At 48.5% G+C, this 12,282-nt stretch overlaps 1 protein-coding gene across 1 annotated transcript; it reads right to left on the bottom strand.

Moving 5' to 3' along the window:
- Positions 1–712: 712 nt before the first annotated feature.
- On the bottom strand, positions 713–5,625 carry LOC132592351 (uncharacterized protein K02A2.6-like). The gene has a single exon (XM_060276394.1). The coding sequence runs from the start codon at positions 5,148–5,150 to the stop codon at positions 1,074–1,076; it is 4,077 nt and encodes a 1,358-aa protein (XP_060132377.1). The 5' UTR covers positions 5,151–5,625; the 3' UTR covers positions 713–1,073.
- Between the last annotated feature and the right edge of the window lie 6,657 nt (positions 5,626–12,282).

The following is a 12,282-nucleotide window of genomic DNA, read 5'->3' on the forward strand; positions in this document are numbered from 1 at the left end:
GGAGGGAGGGAGAGAGAGAGAGAGAGAGAGAGAGAGAGAGAGAGAGAGAGAGAGAGAGAGAGATGTTAAACAGAAACTGAGGGTGGAGATTCCAGATTCCTAGACTTGTCAGAGAGAGAGAGCGCAAGAGAGAGAGGAAATATTTTCCTACTTTGGCTTATCTGTTTATTATGGGCTGGAAACAAATGGTTACAACTAGGCGTGGCGACGACTCCTGGAGAAATCCGGACTCAAGATAGCACAGTGGGCTGCTTTGGAGAGACTTGGTAGGGTTGCCATATTTCAAAAATTAAACACCAGGACACCCCAAAAGTTGTGGAGCTGCTGCTATTATTATTATTATTATTATTATTATTATTATTATTATTATTATTTCATTTCATTTCTATACCGCTTTATATATATATTTAAAAACCCACACACCTCAAAGCAGTTTACAGCATAAAGGTAAAGGGACCCCGACCGTTAGGTCCAGTCACGGACGACTCTGGGGTTGCGGCGCTCATCTCGCTTTACTGGCCGAGGGAGCCGGCGTACAGCTTCCGAGTCATGTGGCCTACATGACTAAGCCACTTCTGGCGAACCAGAGCAGCACACGGAAACACCGTTTACCTTCCCGCCGGAGCGGTACCTATTTATCTACTTGCACTGTGTGCTTTGGAACTGCTAGGTTGGCAGGAGCTGGGACCGAGCAACAGGAGCTCACCCTGTTGTTGTGACGTGGGGTTTGTGATTTCAGCTCTCTTGACAAAACATGCTGGAGACAGTTCTCTAGTAACAGCTCTTTATTAAAGTGAACAAGACTGAAGACTGAGGAGAGGAAAGCTACATTTATAGGGACAGGGGACTAGCTAGGAAGGGATACATTTTGGAGGGAACAATATCAAGCAATCACAGTGCTGCCTTTTGGAGGGAACCAATAAGACAGAGGATCCAAATACAGCAGCTTAAATGAACCAATAGTAGCTGTACCCTCTGGAACCAAAAGGCAGTTACTTTATCCTAATGCAAATACAGACAATAATAATACAGATATAAAATCCTTTGACTCAATACACAACACCCCTCCCCCCCTAGTGAGCACAGCAGACGTAATCCCTCAGGTACTGTGGGGTCCTACAACTTCTACCTGATCTCCTGACAACAGGTGTTGCAGGTTCTGGATTGGGTGTTACCTGTGGTGGAGGGGCTGCTATAGGGGTTTCATCAGGAACAGATGGAGTCCCAGACATCTCAGGGTCCCCGACCTGTACCTCGTCATCCTGAGGACTAGCAGACCCTGGTTCATTTGCTGAAGCCCCTGGTGACTGCACCTCTGGGCCATCTTCACTCTGGTCTCGCAGCTGTGCGTCATTAGCCAGGGATGAATTATCTGACTCCTCCCTGCTGAGCGCCCGGCGCCTCAGCTGATCTATATGTCTCTTCCAAACTTGCCCATTTTCCAAGGTCACATAATAGGACACAGGTCCACTAGCCCGGGTGATCACACCGGCCACCCACCGCGGACCTCGTGAATAGTTCCTCACCCAGACCAGATCTTCAGGGGCGAGATACCTTGTTGTGTCAGTCTCAGCCTGGGGGGTTGCTCTTGAATTACGGTTTGGCATTTTATCTGGGTGGACATAATCCAGCACCGTTACCAGTCTTCTACCTAAGAGCAGCTCGGCTGGCGACTTGCCCGTCGCAGTACACGGCGTCGCATGCTGCAAAAATAACATTCGCGCAATGCGAGCCGACCAGTTACCCTCCATTAAGCGCGCAATGGATTCTTTGGCTGTTCTTACCATGCGCTCAGCCTGCCCATTGGAGGATGGGTGAAAGGGCGCGGATGTGACCCCTCTTATGAAGTTATCAGCCAAGAATGCCCTGAATTCTTGGGATACAAAAGCTGCCCCATTATCTGATACAATGGTCTCAGGTAACCCGTGGGTAGCAAACAGCTGCCTCAACACCTTGATTACGGCAGCTGATGCCATGCTAGGGACCATCGCCACTTCTAACCATTTGGAATATGCATCAACGATAACCAAAAAGACCTTCCCTTGGAATGGCCCCGCAAAATCTATGTGCAGCCGGCTCCAGGGAGTCCTGGACTGCTCCCACCAGTGGACTGGTGCTCTGGCCACTTCTGGCCGCACCTCTTGGCATGCCTTGCATGTTCGTACCCATTGTTCTATGTTCTGGTCCATTCCAGGCCACCACACATAACATCGGGCTAGCGACTTCATCCTGACCATTCCCGGGTGTCCCATGTGAAGCGTCTCAAGAACCCTGTTTCTCAGTGGTGCTGGGATGATCACCCTATCTCCCCATAGGAGACAACCCTTATGCATGGACAATTCGTGCTGCCTTGTCGCATAAGGCCTGAATTTTTCTTCATGCGGACCACCTGGCCACCCCCTCCCCACCCAAGTGAGCACACGGGAGAGAACAGCATCTTTCCTCGTTTTCTCAGCTATATCCGTAGCTGTTACAGGAGCCCCCGGAAGTGTTTCTAGCATCATAATGTGCTCCGCCGGAGCAGGATCCTCATTGCTCCCGCCAGGAAGGGGCAAGCGACTCAGCGCATCAGCATGGCACAATTGTTTCCCCGGCACATGGGTCAAGGTGTACTGGAACCCATTCAGGAATATTGACCAACGCAACATTCTGGGGGAGAGAATTTGTGGCGTTTGTTTGTTTGGGTTGAACAACCCTAACAGTGGTTTGTGGTCCGTTTCAATGGAAAATTGGCGACCGTACAAATAATCATAGAACCTTTTGATTCCGGACACAATAGCCAGTGCCTCTTTATCAATTTGAGCATAGTTGCGCTCCGTGGGCGACAACGTACGGGAATAGAAAGAGATGGGCTTTTCCGACCCATCCGGTTCCCTATGACTCAGCACAGCCCCCAGACCGTATTGAGAGGCATCACATGCCAGGACCAGCGGCTTTGACTCATCATAATGAGCAAGGACGCTCCTGCTACTCAGCATTCCTCGCAAGGAGTCAAAAGCCTTCTGCTGCTCCCGCCCCCATCGCCACACATTCTTTTTCTGCAATAGTCTATGTAATGGTTCAGCTACCGAAGCTTTCTGGGGTAAGAACGAATGATAAAAGTTAATAAGTCCCAGGAATGACTGCAACTCCGTCTTGTTCTGTGGTCGTGGTGCCTCGATGATGGCCTTAATCTTAGCATCTGTGGGGTGGATGCCTGATGCATCAATTTTAAACCCCAAGAAATCCACCGTTGGCACCCCAAAACTGCATTTTTCCTTTTTCAGTTGCAACCCCACCTCCTTGAACTTGAGCAACACTGCACGGACACGCGCAACCAGTTCCTGTGGGTCTTTTCCAGCAATCAAAACGTCATCAAAAAATGGCAAGACCCCCGGCAGACCTCTTAACAGGCGTTCCATGAGCCCTTGAAAAATCCCTGGGGCCACACAAACTCCGAACTGTAATCTGTTAACTCTGAACGCCCCTTTATGTGTGACAATAGTCTGTGCTTCCGCTGATTGTGGGGTTACTGGCAGCTGTTGGTAAGCTTGTGCCAGGTCAATTTTGGCGAACACCTTGCCCCCAGCCAGTTTAGCCAACAGATGTGATACAACTGGAATGGGGTATGAGTTTCCCCTGAGTGCCTTATTGATAGTACATTTGTAATCTGCACATATCCTGACTTCCCCATTTGCTTTAAGGGGCGTGACGATTGGAGTCTCCCACTTAGCAGAGTCCACGGGTGAGAGAACTCCCTGCTTGACCAATTTATCCAGCTCTGCCTCGATCTTGGGTTGCAGTGCAAATGGCACTCGCCTTGGTTTGAGTCGGATTGGAGCCACCCCGGGGTCCAACTCGAAGTCAACTGGGGGCCCTTTATAACAACCCAGTTTTCCATTAAAGAGACCAGCAAATTCCTTGCATAATACCTCGCTCATCTCAGGGCAGGTTTGGATTGAATTAAGCCCTGAGATACTCAGTCCCAGGGCAGGGAACCAGTCAGTGCCCAGGAGACTGGGGCGACTGCCCTTTGCAATCACCAGTTTGAGTACAGCCTGTTTGTCCCGGAACTGTACTCTCACGGCACACATTCCCATAACATGGATGCGGCCTGCTGAGTACGACTGCAAGGTTGCCGGAAAGGGCTCCAGAGGGGGCAACTTACCCCTGGGGAAGAATGTCTTCGCGGTCTGGTCTGACACGATGGTGAATGCAGATCCGGAGTCCACCTCCATGTCGCACTGCTGACCCTCAATCTTCACCTTGACGTGTGCCTTGCCTTGCGCTGGAAACTGCACGGCCCTCCCATTGATCTCCGTTACGTAGTGGCAGTCCTTTAGAAAACGAGTTGCTGTGGGCGGTCTGCGATGCTCCAGTCTAGGTGCTCCTGTCGCTCCCGACGCCGCCAATCTACAGACCCTGGCGATGTGACCCGTCTTTCCGCACGTCCGGCAGATAGCATCCCTGAAACGACAACTCTTCCTTTCATGGTTTCCGCCACAACCTGGGCAACTGCCTCGGCGATCTCTGTGCACTGTGCAGGCCTGACGCACCGACTCAACCCCACGGACTGGGCTCTGGCTTGGAGTAGCCTCTAGCTCGTCCATGGCATGCGCAACTTCTATCTGTGGCTTAGTGGCCTTGCGACTGGCATCAAGCTCCTCTCTTTCATAATTCTCCATGGCGGTGGCCTCCTTCAAGGCTGAAGCAAGGGTAACCTCTTCTTTAGCCACGATGCGTCTTCTGGCTTTCTTGCTGCTCAGACCACCAATAAACCGATCCAGGAGAGTCTCTTCCAGATTTTGGAAGCCGCAGTGCTGAGCGAGCTTCCGGAGTTCAGCCAGAAATGCGGATACAGACTCCCCAGCATGCTGCTGCCTCTTATGGAACTCCATCCGCCGGGCCATCTTGGTCTCAGTAGGCGCCAAGTGGCTTGTTAGGCAGGCAAGAATATCTTGGAGAGATGTCTCACTCAGCTTCGCTGGAGCAAGTAATGCCTTGGCTAGCTTGAAGGTCTCGGGCCCACAGTAGCTCAGGAATGTGGCCCTTCTTTTGCTGGCATCGGTGATCCCTTGAGCCACTGCGAAGAACTCGAAGCGTTCGACGTAGTCTTCCCAGGTGTGGGGCTCTGATGGCTGGAAGGGCTCCAATACCCTTGGACTCTCCATTGTCCTAGCGGGCAGGGTCGTCTTCTCAGCTGGCCAGTGAGTCTTGTTCTCAGCTGCAATCCGGACTCTGAGGCAGGGTTGTGTTTAACCGCTCCTCAGCATTCCGGATCCCATCCTCGTCGCCAGTTGTTGTGACGTGGGGTTTGTGATTTCAGCTCTCTTGACAAAACATGCTGGAGACAGTTCTCTAGTAACAGCTCTTTATTAAAGTGAACAAGACTGAAGACTGAGGAGAGGAAAGCTACATTTATAGGGACAGGGGACTAGCTAGGAAGGGATACATTTTGGAGGGAACAATATCAAGCAATCACAGTGCTGCCTTTTGGAGGGAACCAATAAGACAGAGGATCCAAATACAGCAGCTTAAATGAACCAATAGTAGCTGTACCCTCTGGAACCAAAAGGCAGTTACTTTATCCTAATGCAAATACAGACAATAATAATACAGATATAAAATCCTTTGACTCAATACACAACACCTGTCACAGGGATTCGAACCACTGACCTTCTGATCGGCAAGCCCTAGGCTTAACCCACAGCGCCACCTGCACCCGTATTAAACATCAATAAAACAATGCAGAACCATTGGGACTACTATGACCTAGATTTGGGAAGCATGCAAAGCAATGTGAGTCCCCTCCAAACTGGGCTGAAATGAACAAAGCCATTCCTGAAGCTTCAAAACTGATTCAAGGAATTGGAGGCTATGGGAACACAGACATTGTGTCCCATTCAATTCTGCAAACAAGCAAGCAAGCAAACAAAAAACCAACCCAAAACTAAACAGACGTATGGGCAGTTTACTTTTGCAAAGACTTCTTCAAAGACTCAAATGTAAAGGCTTGTGCAAAAACTCCTGCACTTGTTTGCCTAAATTATAGCAGGCGACGACGTCATCCACTTAGAAGGGACTCCCTTGCTACAACAGCTCTTCCAGCTACTGATCTGTTTCTGGGCATAACTCAAAAGGCAGGTTATGATCTATAAATGCCTTTGGCCCAGGCTGCCAGAAGGACCATATCCTCCCATATGAACCTACCTAGACTCTGAAATCTTCAGGTGGGGGGGGGGGCTTTTCTCAATTGGTGGGGATGCAGGACAGGGCCTTCTTGGTAGCTGCTCCCAGACTCTGGAACTCCCTGGCTAGAGAAGCTAGATTGGCTCCCTCATTGCTGTCCTTCTGCCTGCAGGGGAAATCTGTTTTATTCCAACAGGTTTTAAGGAACTGACTTTTTTTTTAAAGGGAATGGCTTTTAATAGTACAGTACTGTGCAGGTTTTATTATCTGTATCTTAATAGATTTTTTATATTATTTAAATTCTATTAGAATTTAATTACTTATTAACAATGATCTTTTATTTGTTTTTAGCTTTTGTGTTTTATCTGTGTTGTCTTAATTTGTATAAGCCGCCTTGAGTCCCAATCTGGGGAAAAGGCGGAAAATAATAATAATAATAATAATAATAATAATAATAATAATAATAATATGCCTGAAGATTCTGGCAAAAAGCCAGCTTGTTGATTTCTCCTGATAGCCAATGGGAAGGCATGAAACTTTTGATTTTTCCAAATTAAGTTCTAATTTGGATCTGATGCAAAGTGAGTGGACTCTGAATTCAAACCTTGGTCTCGCAGGTCCTGGTCCAGCCCTCCAACCACTACTGGCGGGACAGAAGTGGCTCTTGAAGAACCGTCTCTGAGTCACCCTCGGATGTGTTGCAACAACTGTTTGTGCGTATCTCTGGCAAGGTGTAGTGCCTCTCCTCGGAGCTCTTGTTTCTCTGCATCATGTTTGCTTAGAAGTGAAAAGCCCCTGCCCTGACATTCCTCCTTGTCTGGTCTGCAGTTGTGGCTGATGACGGCTGAGGTTCACCTGAGGGCAAAGCCATAGTGGGGAGGCCATCAAAACTAGGAAGTAGGAAAAATCATAGCTCTCCATACAAACCTGCTTGGGTGCTAAGGTCTTTGGGTGAGCACCTTCTCTTGGTCCCATCAACACCAGAGGCGTGGCTGATGGTGACATGGGAGAGACTTTTCTGCGGCTTCTCCTGTATTGTGGAATTCTCTCCCAAGAGAGGTTAGGCTGGCTCCTTCTCTGCTATCCTTCTGCTGTCAAGGCCAAGACCTTCCTGTTGAGGCAGGCCTTTTGAAAACAAGAAGCCAAGGATGTTGATCAAGGCAAACTTTGTTGCTTTGAATTTTACAATGCTGTTTTCAAATAAGCCACCTTGAATCCCAATTTGGGAGAAAGGTAGAATCCAAATACTTTAAACAAACAGAAAGACAAGCAGACAATTTTGTAATTCTCTGACACCACCTTGTTTTACTGCTGCAGGATGTAAGTCTGGTTACAATTCCAAACGAGGAGCTTCTGTGCTGAAGCTGTAGTCTATATAATATCAGGGGGGAAAGCTCAGCACCAAGGAAGGGGGGACAGGTTTTAACCCCAGAGGGTGTCCAAGGCATTTTACTACCCCAAACAGCAGCACAACTCAGCACAAGAGGCGGCTTATGCCAGGGTCCCTTTGCAGTGTTATGGTGGAAGGTAGGTGGTTTGACAACTCACAGGTTCTCTGCTTTGCTGGCCTCCCTGAAGCTGCTGCTCTCACTCAGTGGCAGTGAACACATTTTGCCTGCTGAAGGCTCTGGGTTCAATCTCCGCCATCCCCAATCCAAAAAGATCATAAACGGTAGGCCTGGGAAAAGTCCCTTTGCATGAGCCCCTGGAGAAGGAGGAGGAGGAGGAGGAGGAGGAGGAGGAGGAGGAGGAGGAGGAGGAGGAGTTTGGATTTGATATCCCGCTTTATCACTACCTGAAGGAGTCTCAAAGTGGCTAACATTCTCCTTTCCCTTCCTCTCCCACAACAAACACTCTGTGAGGTGAGTGAAGCTGAGAGACTTCAGAGAAGTGTGACTAGCCTAAGGTCACGCAGCAGCTGCATGTGGAGGAGCGGAGACGCGAACCCAGTTCCCCAGATTACGAGTCTACTGCTCTTAACCACTACACCACACTACACCACCACTGGAGAGGCAGTACTTCCCACCTAGGTGCCATCTATGTGGGGCTGTAGGGGCCTGGGCACCCACAGATTTTCAATGAAGGGGGCTGGCCCCTCTCAATGTTTTACTCAGCAGCGGGCGCACACCGCATTACATATGCGCATGACGTTGACACGCTCCCATGATGTGAGCAAGACGCGCATGGTCCATGGTGACATCGGCATGCCCTAGGCACCCACTGTCGCAGGGGCAAGGCGGAGCACCTGCTTGCCAGTCAGTTGACAGCATGGACTCAACCAGCCTAAAATGACTTCAGAAGAATCTGAGTTACTTGTGTGGTTATACTAACCTGCCTAAACCCAACTCAAGAGCTGGCACACCAGCAGCTCCCAGAGACCTTCTGAGGGCCTAGGCTGGGTCTGACTCCCAGGCCCTTTTCTTCCCCCACCTTTGCTCACAGAACAGTTGTAATTTGCCATCTTCAACTGGCCAAAGGCATCTATAGGAATAAATTTGCATACTCAAAGTTTTATGTAAATATGTGCATGGGCTCATGCCTGAGTCTTTCAAATACCCAGCAACCCCCCTGGCAGCTTGTCATCCCGTAAGTCACCCCTAAAAGGCATTTTCTTCTTAACCCTGCAGACCTGGGAAACTTAGGCAATTTCCCGTGACAAAGAATTGCTTGTTTTCTTGCTCTTGCAAAGGTGACCAAGAGCTGGCAATGTGGTTACTCCCCTCCCCCATCATGTTTCCTGGTAACTAAGGGAGAGGCGATCTGGCAGCTGATTCACTCTGATTAGTCAATCTGCCTTTGTAGACATCTCAGATCGGGTGATAGAGCAGGAGGGAGGCCGGCCATTTCTAGTGGAATCTTCATCCCTCCAAGAAGGGGGTGGGATCCTAGCGTCATCCTCACCATCCCACAGAGCTCTTGCTATCTAGGGCCTTAGCAGCACCCAGAATTGTTTCCCCAAAGACTCCAGGAAACTAGACAGCCCCCCCTCACTTAACTCTTTCACTACAGATACTGTACTGGTGTTTCAATGCACTCATTATGATCATCAAAGCTGGAGATAGATGGGGTTGTCCATTTTGTGACCTTGTTTTTGTTATTTCAGTTGAGCTTTTAATTATCACTTAAATATACACCTGGCTTAATTATTCTTCCAACAGGATAGAATCATAGAATTGTAGAGTTGGAAGGGACCACAAGAGTCTTCTAATCCAAGCCCATGCAATGCAGGAACCTTTTTGCCCAACATGGGGCTCGAACCCACAGCCTTAAGATTACGAATATCAAGCTCAGCTGACTGAGCTATCTAGGATGAGAGGTAGAGTTCTGCAGTAATCTTTGGGACATCTATTGTCCCATGAAGGGAAATGGGAGGTGTGTGGTTTTAAAATTGTACAAATAGGACTGTACTGTACATACCACGCATTTAAAGTGCGAGCGCGCACACAAGAATCCTGGGAATTGTAGTTCATACCCTCAAAGAGCTATGGTTCCCATTACCCTTAACAAATGACAGTGGTACCTTGGTTATCAAACTTAATCCATTCTGGAAGTCCATTCTAAAACCAAAGTGTGCTTTCCCATAGAAAGTAATGCAAAACGAATTAATCTGTTCCAGACTTTTAAAAACAACCCCTAAAACAGCAATTTAACCCTTCTCTGGGAGGCAGGAGTGTCTACTAGCTCTTCCTGGAGATTGAACCTGGGAACTTCTGCATGATGCTCTACTATTGACTTCGTCCCTGGAGCTCCTGTGGACTCCTGAGTTGTTTCCTTTGCTGTGGCTGCTGCTTCCACTCCCAACATTATCCTCTTGGAATGAGGTCTCTCGTCTTCTTCTACAGCATTGCACATCCATCTTAGGATGTACATTTCTTCAAGTTCTCCCCATCATTCTCCCTTGTTTGCTTCCTGCATCGGCCCTGCTTTTAGGTTTAGATCACCCACCCATTGCATAGGGGCTCATCCTCTTGGTCTTCTGGAATTGTAGGGCTTCCAGACTCGCACTGCTTTGTTCCATCAGCTGAGTCATTTATTGCCACTTGCCCTGCATATGTCCATCTTAACTTCACAGTCTTTCCCACCACAGCTGCAACTTTCAATCTCTGTCGTATCTAATTATTCTTATTTCCCTCTTTTAATTGCACATTCCATGGAATGCTGTGTTGTTCTTAAGCTGTTCATATTTCTCTGTGCCACAGTTCATTCCTCTACTCCAAAGCACATCACAGGCAATAACATGCACGTATTGAATACTTTCGATTTCAAAGCTAAGGAAATATTTTTTATTTTCCATTATAAAGCTGAGTTTTCCAAATGCTGCCCATGATAATTTTATTCTCCTCTTTATTTCCACTGTTTGAGTTTCTCTTCCTGGTATAATTTTTGGCCCTAAGTAGATGCATTTTCCAACTTGCCCTTTCTCTTTATTTTCTAATTGTGCATCGTCCCCTTCTTTGAACATATTGCGCTGTCCTGTGCCTGCCTCTCCTGGCCTCTACTCCATCTCAGCTGCCCTTGGCTCTCTGCCTTACACTTTAAGTTTGCAGGTGGCTAACTGGCCCAGACTGCTTCATGAGCTAAATATAGGCAAGGGCTGGGTCCTGCAGCAGAGCCCTCTCACCTGCAGCCCCAGGGCTGAATGGCCACAAGAGACACACTCAGATATAGCCACCAGTCCAGGCACTGGACCATTTCATCCCCAAACAGCAAGCTGAGATGACTTACCCTGGTGCCGACACAGGATGGGTTCAGCATGTTTGGGGAGAAATTCCAAAAATCCGTTTCAGAAACCCAAGAAACTAACAGGGCGGTCCCCCCACTCCCAAAGTAGTCCAGTGAGGGAACTGAACATGCTCAGCAGCCAGGGAAAGTTGAGTGTGAGTCGGAATAACTACAAATAAATCTGGTGGTGGGAGGCAATGGAATACACTCCCATGGAGGATAAGGCTGGCAGGCAGGAACCCTGAACAGGAGCACTCCTGCTCTGCTTAAAGGTGAAAATATTGTATGAAGTTGCCTTGTATGGAGTGAGACTGCTGGTCCCTCCTGCTCAGTAGTGTCAACACCAGGGGTCAGCAAACTTTTTCAGCAGGGGGCCGGTCCACTGTCCCTCAGACCTTATGGGGAGCCGAACTATATTTTGGAAAAAAAAATGAATAAATTCCTATGCCCCACAAATAACCCAGAGATGCATTTTAAATAAAAGGACACATTGTACTAATGTAAAAACATGCTATTCCCGGACCGTCCGTGGGCCGGATTTAGAAGGCGATTGGGCCGCATCTGGCCCCCGGGCCTTAGTTTGGGGACCCCTGGTCAACACTGATGGCAGTGGCTGTCCGGGGTTTCAGCCTCTCCTGGAGATGTGAGATTTGAATCTAGAACCTTCTGTGTGCAAAACTGATGCTTATCACAGAGTTAAGATTCCAGTCATGGTCCTGGATGAAGGGCTGGTTTAAAGAAAAACACAGGAAGTGGTGTTCTACCGGAGATGCTGGGGACTGGATGAGAGTCAGTGGGGTGTAAGGGAGATCAAGGTTAAAATGCTAACTCAGCCATGAAGCTCGCTGGATGACCATGGGCCTCTCAGCTTAACCTCAAGGCAGGATGGCTGCAGTTGCTGGGAAATGAGTGCAAGAGAGGGGTGTTGCCTTCATGTTCTGTTTGTGGGCTTTCCAGAGGCAAAGAAGGTGCTGGACTAGATTTGTTCTAATGTTCCTATGTTGCCTGATGTGCATGCAACTGCTTAGGAGTTGGGACTGTGCAACAAAGCAGAAAAATGGGAGCATTTCCAGATAATACAAGAAGAGTAAACTTACTCGTTTCTTTAGCAGGTTCCAGACTCCTTTCCAGCAACACCCATTTGTGAGATCCTGAATCACGTATTCCTCAATGGCTCTCTTCTCTGCTTTCTTTGCATAAGCCCAGTCTCTAAAGCAGCACCTCCCCCTATTTTATTCTCACAACCATCCTGCAAGACAGATTGGCCCAAGTAGGTTTCATGCCCTAAGACTCTCCCTGGTTGGCAACTAGCTTGGCCAACATCTGTTTGAGTATGGAGGGGGTACTATTTAGCCCAAAGGAGCCTGCTAGGAAGATTCTGTGCGGTAGTTC

The sequence above is a fragment of the Zootoca vivipara genome, chromosome 6 (genome assembly GCF_963506605.1).
Source record: "Zootoca vivipara chromosome 6, rZooViv1.1, whole genome shotgun sequence".
NCBI classification, from domain to species: domain Eukaryota; kingdom Metazoa; phylum Chordata; class Lepidosauria; order Squamata; family Lacertidae; genus Zootoca; species Zootoca vivipara.

What these genes read in the sequence shown, in the direction of transcription:
- LOC132592351 (XM_060276394.1), bottom strand. Translation starts at nt 5,150, where the DNA reads ATGGAGAGTCCAAGGGTATTGGAGCCCTTCCAGCCATCAGAGCCCCAC.